This window comes from Ranitomeya variabilis, chromosome 4, assembly GCF_051348905.1.
Source record: "Ranitomeya variabilis isolate aRanVar5 chromosome 4, aRanVar5.hap1, whole genome shotgun sequence".
NCBI classification, from domain to species: Eukaryota; Metazoa; Chordata; class Amphibia; order Anura; family Dendrobatidae; genus Ranitomeya; species Ranitomeya variabilis.
Window position 1 is genome coordinate 414,769,747 of NC_135235.1, and position 19,964 is coordinate 414,789,710.

The 19,964-nt window shown below is 43.0% G+C and overlaps 1 protein-coding gene across 2 annotated transcripts in view; it reads right to left on the bottom strand.

Annotated features, from left to right (window-relative positions):
• Window positions 1–314: 314 nt before the first annotated feature.
• LOC143765031 (uncharacterized) overlaps window positions 315–19,964 on the bottom strand; it is a 52,673-nt gene continuing 33,023 nt past the window's right edge. The window contains exons 9-10 of one of the 2 annotated variants that reach the window (XR_013213315.1): window positions 1,787–3,232; window positions 315–1,545 (exon numbers count right to left, since the gene is read on the bottom strand). Coding sequence is in view for 1 of the 2 variants with exons in the window: in XM_077251263.1 (XP_077107378.1) it covers window positions 2,148–3,232 (1,085 nt within the window). In the remaining variant the exon portion in view is untranslated. Of the gene's footprint in view, window positions 3,233–19,964 lie in introns of both variants that reach the window. The other variant, XM_077251263.1, reaches the window with a different exon arrangement.

The window sequence follows — 19,964 nt, forward strand, 5'->3', positions numbered from 1 at the left end:
ACTGAACTTCTCCTTCAACGCCAAACCAGGAAGTAGAACTATCACTGGCAACTCCCAAGTGCAAGTGGCAATCATATACACAGAACAGCTGTGACAATTCAGGATTGAGGGCTCCAGGAGATCAACTGAACTGATCAACCCTTGCAATGACAGAGTAAGGAGAACCTGCACTATTTAATAGGATGGTGAAGCAGTTCTAATTTGTGCAGGAATTCGTGTAACCAGACGTCACGATCTTCTGGCCCCTCTCTGTCGTGGTATCCCCGTGACATTTGCTATCTCTTCCCAAAAAAAATTTTAAGCAAAAAAAACAATTCACCCAGTTCAACTTTATTTTGCATGTCCTGACACAATTATCTAATTAGTGAGCTGTGTGGTGGTAAAAAGAGATAAAACAGAAACATTGCCTTCGTATAAAAAGCCATTTACCCTTATATTTTATTTACTGAACGCTACAAAACATTTTTTATATTTTCAATAGAGATGCCAAAATCATTAAACTGGACATTGAGCTGTGGTTGTGCGAATTGTGGAAAACCAGGGTGAGAGGATTGCTGGTACTTACCCTAGAGGTATGTCTGGTTAATACACTGTGTCTACAGTTATAAGGCAATTGGTATTTTTGTAGATTAATTTTCGTTTTTGCTGGGGTTTTTTGCTGCAAATTTTAAGCTCTGTTTTACAGTACCAGCAAAGGCTATGAGATTTCAGAAATCTCAATAACACACATTGTTTTTTTTCACTGAATTGGAACACTGCTTCTTTTTTTGCAAACTACAGCATATCACTTCTTTCAGTGCTTTTGCAGAATTATTTTCACCCATAGAAAGCAATGGGTAAGTGCCCACACATCTGATCCGTCAAGAGTCATGCTTATCTCATCAGTCCATAAAACCTTTCAAAAATCTGTCTTCAGATATTTCTTGGCCCAGTATTAATGTTTCAACTCCTCTCTCTTGTACAGTTGTGTTTGGGTTTCAGGCTCCCTTACTTTGGCCCATGTCTGTGACTACTGAACACCTTGTACTTCTGGGCACTCCAGGGAGGTTACAGTTGTGGAATGTAACAGCACTTGATGCTAATGCCTTTTTAGTCTCTTCAAGTTTTATTCTTCTTAAATCTCTGGCAGTTAACGTGCCTCTTTTTGTTTCAACATGTTTTTTGTTAACATGTTGACTGTTTGCAACAAAACTTTTGATGGTTCTGTGCCGACGCCCTAATATGTTAGCAATTTCAAGAGTGCTGCATATGTAAGGCTTGTAACATTTTTTTACTTTTCAGGGTCAGTTAAGTTTCTTTTTTGGCAAATTTTACCTGAGAAAAACAAATTGGTTGATAATTCTCCACAGCTTCATAAAGAATGTTGTATCCCGAGGCGACCTCCTCCCCATTACACAAATAAAACATCAGCTGATCTGCTTTATCCAATAAGCTTTCACATTTATACAGAGTGGAGTTGGAAAATCTGCATAAAAATGGTGATATGGTCAAAATACTCACTTGTGAACACAGTGTAGAAGGACCATACCAATTGTTAAAGGGAACCTGTCATCTGAATTTGGCGGGACCGGTTTTGGGTCATATGGGCGGGGTAGTACTTGCCTGCACAAGGCAATATTGCCTTGCGCAGGCGTGTATTCCTGAGGACAGAGAATGAACTTCAATCCAATATTGCGGCCAGCATGCAGCCAGCGGGTAAGGAAAGGGTGAATCAAACACCCGAAAACCCCGCCCATATGACCCAAACCCGGTCCCGCCAAATTCAGGTGACAGGTTCCCTTTAAACAAATGAATTCAAGTGAACTACCTTAAAGATGCTGCAAGTGACCCACAGTGCAGTGACCGTGTTGCTTGTTGTAAAAAAAACCAAAAAAAACCAATCTCTACTTGTCTCTTTAGGTTACCAATTCACAATCAGCCAATCTATAAATGGTCTATGTCCATCCTTAGTGTGAATAGGATAGTTCAGTAAATCTTATAAAGGTGGTCTCATAATTGCTTTAGGTTTTTATGATTGTGTGCATCTCTTGGGAAATTCATGATCAAGGGTTACATAAAGTTTCATTTATTCAATGGTCACCTCTGTGTCCTTTAAAAAAACACCACTTGATGGCTTTAAGTTTTAGTAAACCAATTTCATATTGTAATCATAAAGCTGCCTTCTCTTCTGTGTGTGTTCTCTGATGATAAACAAGACTTGATTTCCTGGTAAAACATTTCCCACATTGAGAACACAAATACGGTTTCTCACCAGTGTGAGTTCTCTGATGAATCCCAAGTTTAACTTTAGTAATAAAACATTTCCCACATTCAGAGCATAGAAATGGTTTCTCCTCTGTGTGAATTTTCTGATGGTAAACAAGATCTGATTTCTGGGTAAAACGTTTTCCACATTCTGAACATGGATATGGCTTTTCACCTGTGTGAAACTTCTGATGTTTAAGAAGGTTTGATTTCTGAGTAAAACATTTCCCACATTCTGAACATGAATGTGGTTTCTCTCCAGAATGAATTCTCATATGTTCAACAAGAACATATTTCTGGATAAAACCTTTACCACATTGAGAACATGCAAATGGCTTCTCCCCTGTGTGAATTCTCTGGTGATCCCTGAGTGTGGTTTTACTAATAAAACATTTCCAACACTCTGAACAAGAGAATGGTTTCTCCCCTGAGTGAATTCGCTGATGTTCAACAAGACCTGATTTCTTAGTGAAACATTTCCCACATTCAGAACAAGTAAGTGCAAATGGTTTCTCGCCTGTGTGGAGTATTTTGTGTCTGGAAAGAAATGAATTTCTAGTAAAACATTTGCCACATTCTGAACATGAAAACGGCTTTTCACCTGTATGAGTCCTTTCATGCTGGTGGAGACCCGATTGACAAGTAAAACATTTCCCGCATTCTGAACATGAGTATGGCTTCTCTCCTGTGTGAATTCTTTGGTGCACAAAAAGATTTGACTTTTTTGCAAACCATTTTCCGCATTTATCACACTGAAACATTTTAGTCCCTCTGTGGTCTGTACTTGGGATGGCAATCTGTGACTCATCAAGAGCAGGTAGCTTATTATTCAGGGAGTTAAATGGTTGATTTGTACTGCAAAGCTCCAGGTGTCCTTTAGGGGAAATGACATTTTCTTCCAAAGAATGCTGCATAAGATTTTTGTACTTTACTTTATGATTAGGTATTTCGAGACAATTTCTTTCCAAACAGCTGCTAGGATTATTTGCTAAAATAAAAAATCAAAAACATTTTTTCACTATTAGCAAAGCATAACAAACATTTTTAAACAATCATATTGTAAAGCTTTGTTAAAAATAAATGTTAACGCAAAAAGCTAAAACACTGGTCAACACAGTACTCAGTGTTATACAACTAAATGCAAATATAAAATACCAATTTAGCAAATTTTTTTAAAGTAGAAATCAAATGAAAGTCTCATGAACAACCCTCTATTTTTATTTTTTGTTTTTTAAAGAGACCATAGGAATCTACAAAGGCGAAGGACACTTTTTCAACAATTAGATGCAATGGCACAATAAAAACAAAGTAGATAAACTGCTTCTTATTTTCTTCACTGAGTCTGTTAAACTCCCAATCTATTTTTGAATTAAAGAAGGCTAACCATATAACATACACTGCTGCCCTAATGGCAATAAATACTGTAGGAGACTTCCAATTAAAGATGCACTTCAGGTTTTTTTTTCATCTCTTCACTCCCCACCTATCAGGCAGTGCACAATTTTGTTTTTGTAGTATACTTGTTTCCACGCTATTTATCTTCCCATTTTTTTCTCCTCAGATCCCATCTTGAGTTTCATATTTCACTTTACTTTTTTCTCATCTTTGCTGAGCTATGCATCAGCAGTGCACATCAACACATGGACACCTAGAGGCAGTACCAAATCCGCCTGCTGGGAGGACAGTGTGATCACCCTACCCTATGTTCCCTACAATCAGGGGGGCTGAACTATCATCTTCTTTATTATTACTGTGACAGGAGCTCTCTAATTGTTATCAGTAACCAACTAAGAATGAGAGGGACTAATTACAGAATGAATAAAAAAAAAGGACAAAAGGAAAACAGCTACGATCTCATCTCCCTACTTAACAAAGATTAAACAAAATCCGAAAATAGTATGTAGACAACTATACTAAGTATTATCCCACTTATAGAGGTGATCCTGAGGTTTTTAATCTGAATCCAAATCTATTTCATGCCGTAATCTAAACTAATTTCTAATATGCGTGCATTAAAAATTCCATCTTATTCTCTATCTACACTATCTAACCGCTGTTGTACTTTTTCCCCCCTACTTCCTATGTTATGAAGCTTCGTTTGAGAATCTTAGTTCATGCTGGTATATTAAAACGAAGCAAAAGGCAGAGGCTGTCACAGCTTCTGCCCTCAACCTGAAACGTAGCATCATCAGTGATGCTCGTTTTAGGGGCTGTGGTAGTCTTTTCTCTGTCCCTGCGCACATAATTTCAAACCAGCAAAGGCTAAACAGACAGCTGTGGACTGATTAATAACCAGGGAAGGGGCCAGGGAAATTGGCCCTCTTCCCGAGCTAAGAACATCAGCCCTCAGCCGCCCCAGAAATGGCGCATCAATAAGATGCGCTAAATCTGACGCTTAGCCTCGCTCTTCACTCTTGCCCTGTAGCGGTGGCAAGTGGGGCAAAAGTTTTGGTGTAGATGTCCGCTTTATATTGGCAGCTGACATCAAGCCCAAAGTTCAGTAATAGAGAGGTGCCTATAAGAAAAAAACAGAAAATAATAAACAACCATTATTTTCATCTGGATTCACCATTATATATTCATCGGGATGATTTTGATAGCAGTCACATCAGCGATGTGACCGCTATCCCCACCAATCAAAACACACTGATAGGAGTGTAATCGCTCCTCCAGTGTGTAGTGCTGAGCTACCGTCAGAAAGTTCACCGGAGTTCAAACCTGAAAGTTATCACGCAGCGAGCGAGGCCATAAGTGAGGTCACCAGGGTTCAGCTATGAACTCCGGTGAACTTTCTCACTAGAAAAGTGATTACGCTCATGTCAGTGTGAGCCGGCGGATGGGGAGAGCGGTCACTGTTATGACTGCTCTCTTAATCATCTGAATCATTGTGGGACAATGATAGGATATGGTTGTTTATTATTATTATTTTATTTTTTGTTTACAGAGGACATGGGCATCGGTAGATTAGGTGTAAGATGAGTATAATTGTGCTTTTTTATTTTTTTTTTTCAAATATTAGTCCGTATCTTTCTATCAATTACAGGATTTTATTTCGGATTTTTTTTCTTTACAAGCTAACTATGGGGTTAGTAATGAGGGTGTCTTATAGACACCTCTCCATTACTAACCTGTGGGCTTGATGTCAGCGGCCATAAAACAGCAGACATCACCCATAACCATCACACCACTTGCCACTGCACCAGAGCAAGGGGGAAGGGCTGGGGCAAAATGCCAGAATTGGCACATCTAATAGATGCACCTTTTCTGGGTTGACTGCGAGCTGCTATATTTAGGCTGGGGAGGACAATATCCATGGCCCCTTACAAACCTGAGAATACCAGCCCCCAGCTGTCTGCTTTAGCTTGGCTGGTTGTCAAAAACGGGAAGGGGGACCCCATGCTGGTTTTTTTTTAGTTATTTATTTAATAAAAAAAAATTGGTGTGCAGACCCTTCTATTCTTGATAACAGCCAAGATACAGCTGACAGTTGAGGGTTGGAGCCCGCAGCCATCAGCTTTACCTGCGCTGGTTATAAAAAATAGAAGAGACGCCGCAACATTTATTTATTTTTAGCACAGGTGCCAGCTGATGAGTACTGTTTGCAGCGTCAGCAGGCATAGGCTGATGATAGTAGCAGCCGACGCCTGTGACCGTCGGTAACCTTTTTACCACCGGTCACAGCTGCATGCTTAGACTGTCATCTGACAACGTGGGAGCAACAGCTCTCTGACTAGCAGTAATGATCTTACTGCCAATTAGAGCCTGTGTTTGCCGCGCTGTCAAACAGATGACAGCGTTTAAAACAACAGATGTTCGGGCCCCCTATTCATCTGAATGGGATCTGGGTTCGGGTACCACTGGACCAGAACATCCACTGGTTCGCCCATCACTATTCATGGATAAAATCTGTAAAATCTGTATTGAGTGGAAACAGATTTTCACATAATGAGATAGGAGATGACAGTTGGTGCTTTTAGAATTTTATGGAGGGGGAGCAGGAGAGATGAGCTAGAGGCAGACACCGACATTCTCATTCTACTGTAAGTTTTATAAAACTTTACCTGAGAATTGAGAATTTTGATAATCAAAGATCAGTCCAGGAGGAAAAAGTGTCAGATTTCTCTGGTAAGATATATCATAAAGTTTCTTATTTTCAAATGTATTATTGATTTATGAAAAAAATTAACCAATTGAAACAGTTCTTTTGCTAACATCATTAACAGAATACAGGCAGTGCCTCCCTCTGTCCCGTTACTCCCCTATCCATAAAATGTTATAAATATCAACTGTCATCTCCTGTCTCAGTAATGTTGAAATTTGTCTTCATTGAATACAAATTTTATCTGTGAATTGAGTGAAAGATCAGTCCTAGAGGTGAAAGAAGTAGATTTTTCTGATTAAATATATCACAAAGTTGCTTATTTTCATGTGCACTATTGAATTATGAAACAAAAATTTAAATGTTACTGTTTAATTCATGTGTGGGGAACCTCCAGCCTGTGAGCCGTTTGCAGCCCGTATTGTTCTTTTCTGCAGTCCCCGGGCAGAGTTTGGGGGACCAAAGTGCTTGTGTCAGTGGCGACATTTTGCTGGTCCTTTAATTGCTTCAGTCACAGAACGCTGCCATGCACGCCATGAAGGATAACATCCTGACGCTTGCCAGTGACTTCCTTTGTGGGCGGAGTCACTGTGCTCTGCGCTCCTTCACTGACAACAGCATTGGCGGTCCTCATGTCTGCTGAGCTGCGTACACGCCTTAACGTCTCCTGTGCTGTGTGCTTGTCCCAGCGTCTCCTGCGCTGCATGCATGCCTCAGCGTCTCCTGCACTGTGTGTGCACCCCATACGTCTCCTGTGCTTTATATGCCCCCAACCACCCAGTGATGTATACGTACTACTGCATGTTATTTTTTTCAAAATTTATTGCCAAAGAGTAGTCTGAGCTCTAAACTGATGAAAATCTGGAATATCAGTTGTAAGTAGTATCATCAATACTACCTAACATCACTGCTGCATCTCCAGTCATCACATCAGTGGAGAGTTAGTTAATTGACCAAATACAGCAGGATACATTCCAAGTTAATAATTTTGTACAGCCACAAATAATAAAATAAATATCCAAATGGCACCTGGCAGAAAAAAGGTTCCCTCACCCTGTTCATAACCGGGCCATTTTCCCACCCAATCTCAGCTTTTATCGTATATGCGCTTGTAATTGTACTATGATTTTTTTGCTCAGATATTCAAATAATTTTACCTCTTTCTTCATGACATATGGGGCTCAATTTTTATGCCAACGATTTTCCTGATATCGGGAGAAAAATAGACATATATTTCCTATGTTTCATTTTTCTACTTTTTTTCAGGATCACAAACTACAATTAAATACATTTTAAATTGTGTTCTCCATTCCATATAGGGAGCTGTCTGGGTTTCCTAGAATCCAGAAGCTCCTGTTCCTTCCACTGCATCCACTGATCACATATTCGATGAGTCCAGTGAAGGAAGCAAAGTAAATACATCTTCTCTGGGGGAAGTCTGGCTGTGTCTGACATACAGCTTCGATCCCCCACAGCTTTGTAGTCTTTTGATAGCTGATTAGACTGCATTGACCTTTTAGAACATCAATGCAGGAATAAAAGTGGACTGCCTGGATGATTAACCCCTTCATGACCTATGACGTATGGATAGGTCATAGGTCGTGTCCCTGCATTTAATGTAGGCTCCGGAGCTGAGCCCGCATCTTTCCCGACACATGATAGCTGATTTGATCAGCTGTCATGTGCCTCTAACAGCCGCGATCCACCCACAGCTGTTAACATGCTAAATATGTTAAATGCCACTGTAAATCACCGACAGTGGCATTTAACATGAGCTAGCCGGAAAGGGAAATCAAACGTCAGAACTACGATTTTTTGGTTGCTGCAACACTGTAAGAAACTGCAATAACAGGCAATGAAAACATTGTATCTATCCCCAAAATGATATGAATAAATATGCAAGCTCAGTGGGCACAAAAAAAACATCACACAGCCCTAGAACCTGAAAAATAAAAACCCTACGTTTTTTGGAAAATTGAGCCTTTTTTTTAATGCAAATTGTCTGCAAAATGAGGTTCTGGTTTGGCTATTATCCTAAGTCATGTGACAAGACTCGTTAAAGGGTTGACATTGACTGTTAGGATTGCTACTTCCAATAGGTGGCACTAGAGTTCTAGTCCTCTTCCTGTCTGAAGAGACAATTTGCATATTTCCCAGAGGAGCATTGCGGTTTTAAGTCTCCTCACCTCGACATGCTTATCATGTCACTCTCCGCAAGGAGAAATGATACTTTTTTTTTTTTTTTTTTACAAACTTTGGATTTTTTTCAACTACTGTATGTATACTCGATTATAAGCCGAGACCCCCAATTTTGCCACAAAAAACTGGGAAAACTTATTGACTCATGTATAAGCCTACAGTGGGAAAATCAGCAGCTATTGGTAAATTTAAAAAATAAAAATAGATACCAATAAAAGTAAAACTAGTTGGCCCGTGTGAAATTTTCGCCTATTGGTTGTCGGGGGCGCAGGCAATTTCAGGAAAATTAAGCTGGTCAAATGTAAATGTATTTAATGAGATGATGAACACAGAGAGGTATGTGCGCCACTGACATATATACATATACAGTACAGACCAAAAGTTTGGACACACCTTCTCATTTAAAGATTTTTCTGTGGCTACAAAAGGTGGCTACTTTGAAAAACCTAGAATATAAGACATATTTTCAGTTGGTTCACACTTTTTTGTTAAGTATAAAATTCCACATGTGTTAATTCATAGTTTTGATGCCTTCAGTGTGAATTTACAATTTTCATAGTCATGAAAATACAGAAAAATCTTGAAATGAGAAGGTGTGTCCAAACTTTTGGTCTGTACTGTATGTATATATATATATATATATATATATATATATATATATATATATATATATATATACATAGACTGTATATATGATTTCAAGAATATTTGAGCCAATGGATCCATTATATGTCCATTTTGCAAGCAGGCGAGAAAATCTCGCCATACGGATGTCACACGTATGCTTACATAGGAGAAAATCGCATCCTCGCACTGCACACGGATGACATACGGATCACTGTTCAGGGAACATTTCTGCGATTCTCGTCCATGTAAAACGGACCGATTTTTTTTTTTATACGTTTTGTGTGACTCCAGCCTAAATGGGATCTCCCAACATTAAACATAATGGTATTTTACTTACTGATCACAAGTGGTCTGATTGTCAGGACCTTGCAAAAGAACAGGGGCAGCAGCATTTTTTCCCCTCCACAGCAGCACTGCCATCTATCTGCAGTGTAGGGAAGTGCAAAACAGCCCTATGTATGTGAACGGAGCAGCTCCCTGTACAGCAGTGCCACTTTGTCAGTAAAAATTATGGAGAATTGACCCTATAACTGAGCGTATTTACACCATTGTATAATAATTGGGATATCCCTTTAACCCCTTCGCGCCATCCGCCGTACTAGTACGGCGCTGCCGGCACTGCATTTGTGCCAGCCGCAGTACTAGTACGGTGGACCGATCACCGCGGTCTCGCGCTGAGCGCCGCGGTGATCGGGTGCGGGTGTCAGCTGTATATGACAGCTGACACCCCGCAGCAATGCCCACGATCGGCGCTATCACCGATCGCGGGCATTTAACCCCTCTGATGCCGCTGTCAATAGTGACAGCGGCATAGAGGTGGATCGCGCAGGGACGGGGGCTCCCTGGAAGGGGTGACCTGGAAGGAGACCCGCTCTATAAAACTATCCCACTAGTTAACCCCTTCAGTGAACACCGCAAAAAAAAAAAAAAAAACAAGGCAAAAAACAACGCTTTATTATCATACAGGCGAACAAAAAGTGGAATAACACGCGATCAAAAAGACGGATATAAATAACCATGGTACCGTTGAAAACGTCATCTTGTCCCGCAAAAAAAAACCGCCATACAGCATCATCAACAGAAAAATAAAAGTTATAGCTCTCAGAATAAAGCGATGCAAAAACAATTATTTTTTTTATATAAAATAGTTTTTATTGTGTAAAAGCGCCAAAACATAAAAAAATTACATAAATGAGGTATCGCTGTAATCGTACTGACCTGAAGAATAAAGCTGCTTTATCAATTTTACCACACGTGGAACGGTATAAACACCCCCCCTAAAAGAATTTCAGGAATTGCTGGTTTTTGTTCATTCCGCCTCCCAAAAATCGGAATAAAAAGCGATCAAAAAATGTCATGTGCCCGAAAATGGTACCAATAAAAACGTCAACTCGTCCCGCAAAAAACACGATCTCACATGACTCTGTGGGCCAAAATATGGATAAATTATAGCTCTCAAAATGTGGTGATGCAAAAACTATTTTTTGTAATAAAAAGCGTCTTTTAGTGTGTGATGGCTGCCAACCATAAAAATCCGCCAAAAAAAACGCTATAAAAGTAAATCAAACCCCCCTTCATCACCCCCTTAGTTAGGGAAAAATAATAAAATTTTAAAAAATGTATGTATTTCCATTTTCCCATTAGGGTTAGGGCTACGGTTAGGGCTAGAGTTAGGGCTAGGGTTAGGGCTAGGGTTAGGGTTGGGGTTAGGGCTGGGGTTAGGGCTGGGGTTAAGGTTGGGGTTAGGATTTCAGTTAGAATTGGGGGTTTCCACTGTTTAGGCACATCAGGGGCTCTCCAAACGTGACATGGCGTCCGATCTCAATTCTAGCCAATTCTGCTTTGAAAAACTAAAACAGTGCTCCTTCCCTTCCGAGTTCTCCTGTGCGCCCAAACAGTGGTCCCCCCCAACATATGGGGTATCAGCGTTCTCAGGACAAGTTGGACAACAACTTTTGGTGTCCAAATTGCCCTGTTACCCTTGGGAAAATAAAAACGTGGGGGCTAAAATATCATTTTCGTGGAAAAAAGATTTTTTATTTTCACGGCTCTGCGTTATAAACTGTAGTGAAACACTTGTTGGTTCAAAGTTCTCACAACACATCTAGATAAGTTCCTTGGGGGGGTCTAGTTTCCAATATGGGGTCACTTGTGGGGGGTTTCTACTGTTTAGGTACATCAGGGGCTCTGCAAATGCAACATGACGCCTGCAGACCAATCCATCTAAGTCTGCATTTCAAACGGCGCTCCTTCCCTTCTGAGCTCTGCCATGGGCCCAAACAGTGGTTCCCCCCCATGTATGGGATATCAGAATACTCAGGACAAATTGGAAAATAACTTTTGTGGTCCAATTTCTCCTGTTACCCTTGGGAAAAAAAAAATTGCGGGCTGAAACATCATTTTGTGGAAAGAAAAAATGATTTTTTTTAAATTTTCACAGCGCTACATTCTAAGCTTTAGTGAAACAATTGGGGGTTAAAAGTGCTCACCACACATCTAGATAAGTTCCTTAGGGGGTCTTCTTTCCAAAATGGGGTCCATTGTGGGGGGTTTCCACTGTTTAGGCATGTCAGGGGCTCTCCAAAGGCGACATGGGTTCCGATCTCAATTCCAGCCAATTTTGCATTGAAAAGTCAAACGGCGCTCCTTCCCTTCTGAGCTCTGCCATGTGCTCAAACAGTGGTTTATCCACATATATCAAGTATCAGCGTACTCAGGACAAATTGCACAACAACTTTTGAGGTCCAATTTATCCTGTTACCCTTGGGAAAATAAAAAATTTGGGGCAAAAAGATCATTTTTTGTGAAAATTAATATGAAATTTTTTTTACGGCTCTACATTATAAACTTCTGTGAAGCACTTGGAGGTTCAAAGTGCTCAACACACATCTAGATTAGTTCCTTAGAGGGTCTACTTTCCAAAATGGTGTCACTTGTGGGGGTTTCCACTGTTTAGGCACGTCAGGGGCTCTCCAATCGAGCCATGGGTTCCGATCTCAATTCCAGCAAATCTTGCATTGAATAGTCAAATGGCGCTCCTTCCCTTCCGAGCTCTGCCATGTGCCCAATCAATGGTTTACCCCAACATGTGGGGTATCAGCGTACTCAGGACAAATTGTACAACAACTTTTGTGGTCCAATTTCTCCTGTTACCCTTGGTAAAATAAAACAAATTGGATCTGAAGTAAAAATTTTGTGAAAAAAAAGTTAAATGTTCAATTTTTTTTAAACATTCCAAAAATTCCTGTGAAGCACCTGAGGGGTTAATAAACTTTTTGAATGTGGTTTTGAGTACGTTGAGGGGTGCAGTTTTTAGAATGGTGTCACTTTTGGGCATTTTCTGTCATATAGACCCCTCAAAGTCACTTCAAGTGTGAGGTGGTCCGTGAAAAAAATGGTTTTGCAAATTTTGTTGCCAAATTGAGAAATCGCTGGTCAACTTTTAACCCTTATAACTCCCTAACAAACAAAAAAATTATGTTTCCAAAATTGTGCTGATGTCAAGCAGACATGTGGGAAATGTTGTTTATTAACTATATTATGTGATATAACTCTATAATTTAAGGGCATAAAAACTAAAAGTTTGAAAATTGCTAAATTTTCATAATTTTCGACAAATTTTTGTTTTTTTCATAAATCAATGCAAGTCATATCGAAGAAGTTTTACCACTATCATGAAGTACAATATGTCACGAGAAAACAATGTCAGAATCACCAGGATCCGTTGAAGCGTTTCAGAGTTATGACCTCATAAAATGACAGTGGTCAGAATTGTAAAAATTGGCCCTGTCACTTAGGTGAAAACAGGCTTCGGGGTGAAGGGGTTAAAGAAAAAAAAAAGGAATATCTGCAAATTATTTTACCTTTTTTTTTCCCTACGGTTCGATTTTTTTTTTTTTTTTTTTTCAATTTTTGCAAGGTTGTTTCCACAATCTCTCCCATCGGGAAACAATGTACAGTCTGAGTTATGTCAATGCTGCAGTTTTTTACTTGGAACCCGAGGTGACTCCAGGTCACCAATAAGCTGCAACCTTAGAAGGCAGATAGACTTTTTTTTTTCAATGACTGTCCAATAATACGGAAAATCTGATGGTTCAGAACCTGTCCAGTCCCTTTTAGGCTGCATTCATTTATATCATCAGTTTTAAGGCTGAAGTCTTAAACAGATAAAGTTTTACTTTAATTCTACTTCCACATATGTAGCAAATATTTTATATGTACCTGCCTGAAATCGGCTGGGCAAGGAGTTCGGCAAGCTGGAAAGCCCCCAAGGCAAATGTTAGGATTTGTTTCAGCTTTGTATTAGTATGCTTTGGGGTAGTGTGGTGCCACCTGCAGGTCATATTTCCTAACTGCAGTTTTATGAAAATTAATACAAAATACGCCCCATATAATGCTCCATAAAGTTCATGATGGGCCCCATAAGATGCTCCATACAAAAATATGCCTCATACAATGCTGCACAAAGGTTTATAATTGCCACATAAGATGCTCCATATTAAAATATGCCCCATATAATGCTGCACAAAGGTTAATGATGGCCCCATAAGATGCTCCATAGAATAATATGCCCCATCTAATGCTCCATAAAGATTGATGGCCCCATAATAGAATTAATCTTACTGGTAATTCGGTTTCTAGGAACCTTCCACGACAGTCATCTTGGAGGATGTCTCCCCGCCCTAATGGGGGACAGGAACACAAATAGGTTAAATAACCCTCCCCATCCTGCTAACTCCAGTGTTTTTTCTGGCCATAGTAGCGTGAATAGTTACCACTAAAGTGCAGGAATCATCCAGAGAAATATCAGATAGGGAGGGAAATTAGTGCAGTTGTGGAAGGTTCCTAGAAACCGAATTACCGATAAGATTAATTCTATTTTCTCTAGTCACCTTCCACGACAGTCACCTTGGAGATATACCAACGTTAATTTCTTTAGGGAGGGACCACAGCATGTAACACACGTCTGCCGAATCCCTGTCGAAATGCAGCCTGTAATGTCTGGTGAAGGTATGAACAGAAGACCATGTGGCGGCTCTGCATATCTGTTCTGATGAGATGTTTCTTCTTGCTGCCCATGACGTTGAAACCGACCGGGTAGAATGGGCCTTCAGAGAGATCGGCGGAGGGAGATCTTTGGCCGAATATGCAAGGCAGATGGCTTGTTTTATCCATCTTGCAATCGTTCTTTTAGCCGCTTTCTTCCCTTTATTCTGTCCTGAGAATTGGATAAACAGATTCTGGTCGACCCTCCAAGATTTGGACTGCTCCAGGTAATGGAGAACTACCCTGCGGACATCCAGGGAATGGAAGTTTTTCTCCTTCTCGTTGTAAGGGTTTGGACAAAATGAGGGCAAAACCACATCCTGACCCCTATGAAAATCTGAAACGACCTTAAGCATAAAGGCAGGGTCTAGACGTAGGATTATGCTGTCAGAATTTATGGATAGAAATGGTTCTTGAATTGACAAGGCCTGCAATTCTCCTACGCGCCTGGCTGTGGTAATAGCGACTAGGAACACCGTTTTAAGTGTTAGGATTTTAAAGGGTAGAGAAGACAAGGGCTCAAAGGGTGGTTGAGTCAAACTATTGAGTACTAAATTTAGATCCCAAGGAGGTATCCGACTAGGGAGACTAGGACGTAGTCTACTAGCTGAAGTTATAAATCGCTTGACCCAGCGGTCGCCAGCTAGATCTTGGTCAAAAAAGGAACTGAGGGCCGATACCTGAACTTTCAGAGTACTCGGGGAAAGTCCAAGATCTAAACCCTTCTGGAGGAAGTCCAGGATTTGAGAGATGTTGGGGTGGAAGGGATCCGGGACACTGGGAAGACACCAGAAAGAGAATTTCTTCCATACTTTGTTATAGATGGCGTTAGTCACCGGTTTCCTACTCTTTTGAAGAGTTTGGATAACCCTATCTGAGAGACCTCTGGCTCTTAGAATGTTGGTTTCAGTAGCCAGGCAGCTAGATTCAATTTTTTGAGATCCGGATAAAGGAGGGGACCTTGGAAGAGGAGATCGGATCTTTGAGGAAGAAGAATGGGACCTTCCTTGGTCATTCCCCTCAAGGTGCTGTACCAGCTCCGTCCTGGCCAAAATGGGGCGATCAGGATTGTTGTGACTCTGTCTGACCGGATTTTCTGCAGTGTCTTTGATAACATCGGAATTGGCGGAAAGGCGTAAGCCAAGTTGAAGGTCCATGGATGAATGAGAGCATCCATTCCCATAGCACCCTGCACAGGGCTGAGGGAGAAATATGTTTCTGACTTTGTGTTTTGGGAATTCGCAAACAAGTCGACCTCCGGGGTTCCCCATCTCGAGGTTAAGGATAGGAAAACCTCCTGATTCAGGCACCATTCTCCAGGATGCACGTCTTTCCTGCTTAGGAAGTCCACTTTGGTGTTGTCTGAACCCTTCAGATGAACCACGGAGATTGAAAGGAGGTGTTTCTCCGCCCAGAGAAATATCCGAGCTGCCACTAGTTTCAGACTGGTATACTTTGTGCCCCCCTGGTGACGAAGATAAGCCACAGTCGTCATGTTGTCGGAGTAGACACGAATATGATGGCCTTGGATTAGAGGTGAGGCAGCTAGCAGCGCTTCCTCTACTGCCTTTAGTTCCCTCAGATTGGAGGATCTGGAACTAATGTCTGTGGGCCATAGGCCCTGAAAATATGTTTGATCCACCACGGCACCCCAACCTCTTCGGCTGGCATCTGTGTGGAGCACTTTCAGAGGGAGCTGATCCCAGCTTACCCCTCGCCGAAGGTTCCGGCCTTTTAGCCACCACGACAGGGCTGCTTTCACATGTCCGGGAAGAGGGATTCTCCTGGACAGGGTGTTTTGATACCTCCGAGAATGTAGAACGTGAGTCTGGAGGGTCCGAGTGTGTGCCTGGGCCCAGGATACTGCTTGAATGCACGAAGTTAGTGATCCTAGAATGGACATGGATTCCCTCAGAGATGGGGATCTTTGTTGCTTGGATCTTGAGATTCTTTGGCAAAGGTCGTGCTGACGGTCTTCAGGAAGGAAGGACATCCTTTTCTCTGAATCCAGGAGAATCCCCAGGAATTTCTTCCTCGTGGAAGGCTGTAGGTCCGACTTTAGGAGATCTGGGATCCAGCCCAGGGACTCGAGAATATCCAGAGTTTTTAATACGTCCTGATTCAGCTGCGACGTTGAAGGAGTCATGATAAGAAGATCGTCTAGGTAAGGGACCAGGCAGATTCCCTGATGACGGAGGAAGATGACTGTTTCCCTCATGATTTTTGAAAATACTCTCGGGGCCGAGGATACTCCGAAGGGAAGGACGTTGAATTGGTAGTGAGAGATCTTGCGGTTGTGGGAGATTGCGAACCTGAGGAACTTCCTGTGATCCGGAAGGATTGGAACGTGATAATAGGCGTCCCTCAGGTCTATCGTTGCCATCACCCAGTCTTGTCCAATTAGCGGGATTGCGGTTTTGACTGACTCCATCTTGAACCTCCGATACTTGATGACCTGGTTCAAGGGTTTCAGATTTATGATCAGCCTGCATTTCCCGGAGGGTTTCCTTATGAGGAAAAGGCGAGAGTAATGCCCTCTGCCTAAATCCTGCTGGGGTACATGGGAGATCACTTTCTCTCGCAGAAGTTCCTGGATTTGAAGGAGAAAGGAGTCGAGAAGGTCTGGGGGTTGTTCTGGGGTAATTCTCAGGCAATGGGGGGGGCTCTTGAATTCCAATTTTAGTCCGAATTGTATCGTGTGAAGGATCCACTGGTTCGTGGATATGGACCGCCATTGGGTGAGAAACCGTGAGAGCCGGCCCCCGACAGAAGAGTCACTGTTTGTCCTGAGTCTGTTGCTGCTGAGGCACGAGGATGTTCCTGCCTCTACCCCCTTTTGGGTAGCTCCAACGACCCGTTTTTCCTTTTCCCCTGAAATCCTTCTGAGAGGACTGGTCCCGGGGGGAACGAAAAAAACGCTTTCTTGTAACTTTTTGTTCAGGAAGTGATTTCTTCCTATCCGAATCCTTATCCAGGATATCATCCAGTATTGGCCCGAACACATGGTGTCCCTGAAAGGGGATGGCGCAAAGTTTTGTCTTAGAGGTAATATCGCCTCCCCAAGATTTCAGCCAGAGAGCTCTCCTGGCTGAACTTGAGAGGACTAGGGACCGTGCGGCCACATGAACAGACTCTCCCGAAGCATCCGCTAAGAATCCCGAGGCCTTTTGTAGAAGGGGAAGGGAATCCAGGATTTCCTCTCTGGAAGTACCCTGGGAGAGATGATACTCTAATTTGCGAAGCCAGAGAACCAGAGCCCTGGTGACGCAAGTAGAAGCAATATTTGCTTTAAGAAGATTCGTAGAGGACTCCCAGGATTTCTTTAGGTAACTCTCAATCTTTCAATCCATCGGATCTTTTAATTGAGAAGAGTCCTCAAAAGGGAGGGTCTTTTTTTGGTGACCTTAGAGACCTGAACGTCCACTTTGGGAACCTCCCAAATAGAATTATCACCCTCCAAGGGAAACCGGTTTTTAAAATCTGAAGGGACACTAAGGCCTTTCTCTGGGGAAGCCCACTCTTGGAGAATGAGATTTTGAACATTCTCGTGTATAGGGAACCCTTTTTTAGGCTTGGGCCTCAGACCCCCAAACATTACGTCCTGCACGGAATGTTTTTCCTCTACCTCCTCAACCCCCATGATGCTCCTTACTATGGAGACTAGCTCATCCATATCTTCAGAAGAAAAGTAGTATTTTTTCCCATCTGCTTTAGGGGTAGATGTGGAGCCTCCTGTTTAATCAGGCTTTTTATGCTGTCCAGGAGGGAGGGCTGTTCAGCACGTATTATATCATCCGTACAGGGTTGACATAGGGTCTTCTTATAGGCGGAGGGTAGCCGGAACCACAAACACCACACTTGCGGCTAGGTTTACTCTTAGGGGCAGACACCTTTTCTCCCTAAAAGAGAGAGAGAGGTATACTAAGTAACCCTTCAAACATGTCAGAACAGTAAAGGGACCAGCCCAGCTACTCACGGCAGGGTGAACGCTGGGATCTGCAGATGCAGCAGACGGTTTGTCGCCATCCATGGTCAGCTGTATACAGTCACAGAGAGACAGGGGGACAGCGCTTACCTGGAGGCCCAGACCAGGATATATAGGTACCGTGGTCTCCCAGCGATATCGGGTGCTCCTCCCCCTTCGGTCCATAGGGAGGCTTGAACAACCCTATCCGGTCGGCGATTTCCCCCGGTGGCCACCGACCTCGTGGAACGCCAGGCACAGCGTGCGTTCCAGCGTGCGTTCCATTGCAGAGCCCCGGGCCGCGAACCGGAAGTACAATGACGTCACATCCGGCCGCGCGAACCCGGAACTCCACACAGACACTGGAGAGGGAGGAACCCGGGGAGCTCAGCGAGGACCCCGGCAGCACGTCACCGCCCCGCTTTGCCCCAGACCGAGGCGCAGGAGGGGTGGGAAGGAGGGCCCGAGTCCACCACCAGGATGGAGACGGAACGCAGCCCATGGAGGAGAGGATCACTGCCCGACCTCGGCTGCCCGGCGGTAAGAGATTCCAGGTGCTCCGTTCACCGGCCACGACAGCACCTCTTCATGCCCCACTGGGGGACAGGAAAAACACTGGAGTTAGCAGGAAGGGGAGGGTTATTTAACCTCTTTGTGTTCCTGTCCCCCATTAGGGCGGGGAGACATCCTCCAAGGTGACTGTCGTAGAAGGTGACTAGCGAAAAGATGCTCCATAGAACAATATGCCCCATATGCTGCTCCATAAAGGTTGATGGCCCCATAAGATGCTCCATAGAATAATATGCCCCATATGCTGCTGCTGCAATAAAAAAAATGACATACTCACCTCTTGTCGCTAGGCACCGAGTGCCGGTGTACCGAGCAGGCAGGGACATCGGCGCGCTCTGGGGGAGAGGTGCCGGAGTTGCCGTTGGCTCAGGCCCCCGGCACTTGCGATATTCACTTGTCCCCATTCCACTGCTGTGCGCCGCTGTGTCTTCCGGCTCTCTGCAATGACTGTTCAGGCAGAGGGCGCGGACTAAACACGTCATCGCGCCCTCTGACCTGAACGTCACAGCACGGTGGTGGAACAGGGACAGGAGAATATCGCATGGCTCACCCTCCCCTGTCATACTCACCCTCCTGGCGTGGTCTCTGCAAGTCCCTTCTTCTCCTGCGGACTCCGACAGCTTGTTCCTGTGTTCAGCGGTCACATGGTAACGCTCATTAAAGTAATGAATATGAGCTCCACGCCTATGGGAGTGGAGTCGCGGGCATATTCATTACTTTAATGAGCGGTACCACGTGACTGCTGAACACAGGAAGAGCTGCTGGCGCCAGGGACCATCTGAGAAGCAGGGATGTGCAGAGACACGTCAGGTGGGGCGAGTATGATGTGACAGCTGCCGCTCCCTCTCCCCTGCCGACCCCTGGGACAATGACTCGAGTAAAAGCCGAGAGGGGCACTTTCAGCCTAAAAAAATGGGCTGTAAATCTCGGCTTATACTCGAGTATATACAGTACTTAAATAAAAAAGAACCTACACATGTTTAATATCAGCAAACTCGCAATGACCTGGAGAATTATAATGGCAGGTCAGTTTTGGCATTTAGCAAAAAAGGTAAATAAAAAAAAAAAAAAACAATTGTGGAATTCCACTTTTTTACAATTTCACTGCACTTGGAATTTTTTTTTCCCGTTTTCCAGTACACTACATGGTAAAATCAATGATGTCGCTCAAAAGTACAACTCGTCCAGCAAAAAACAAGCCCTCACATGGCCATA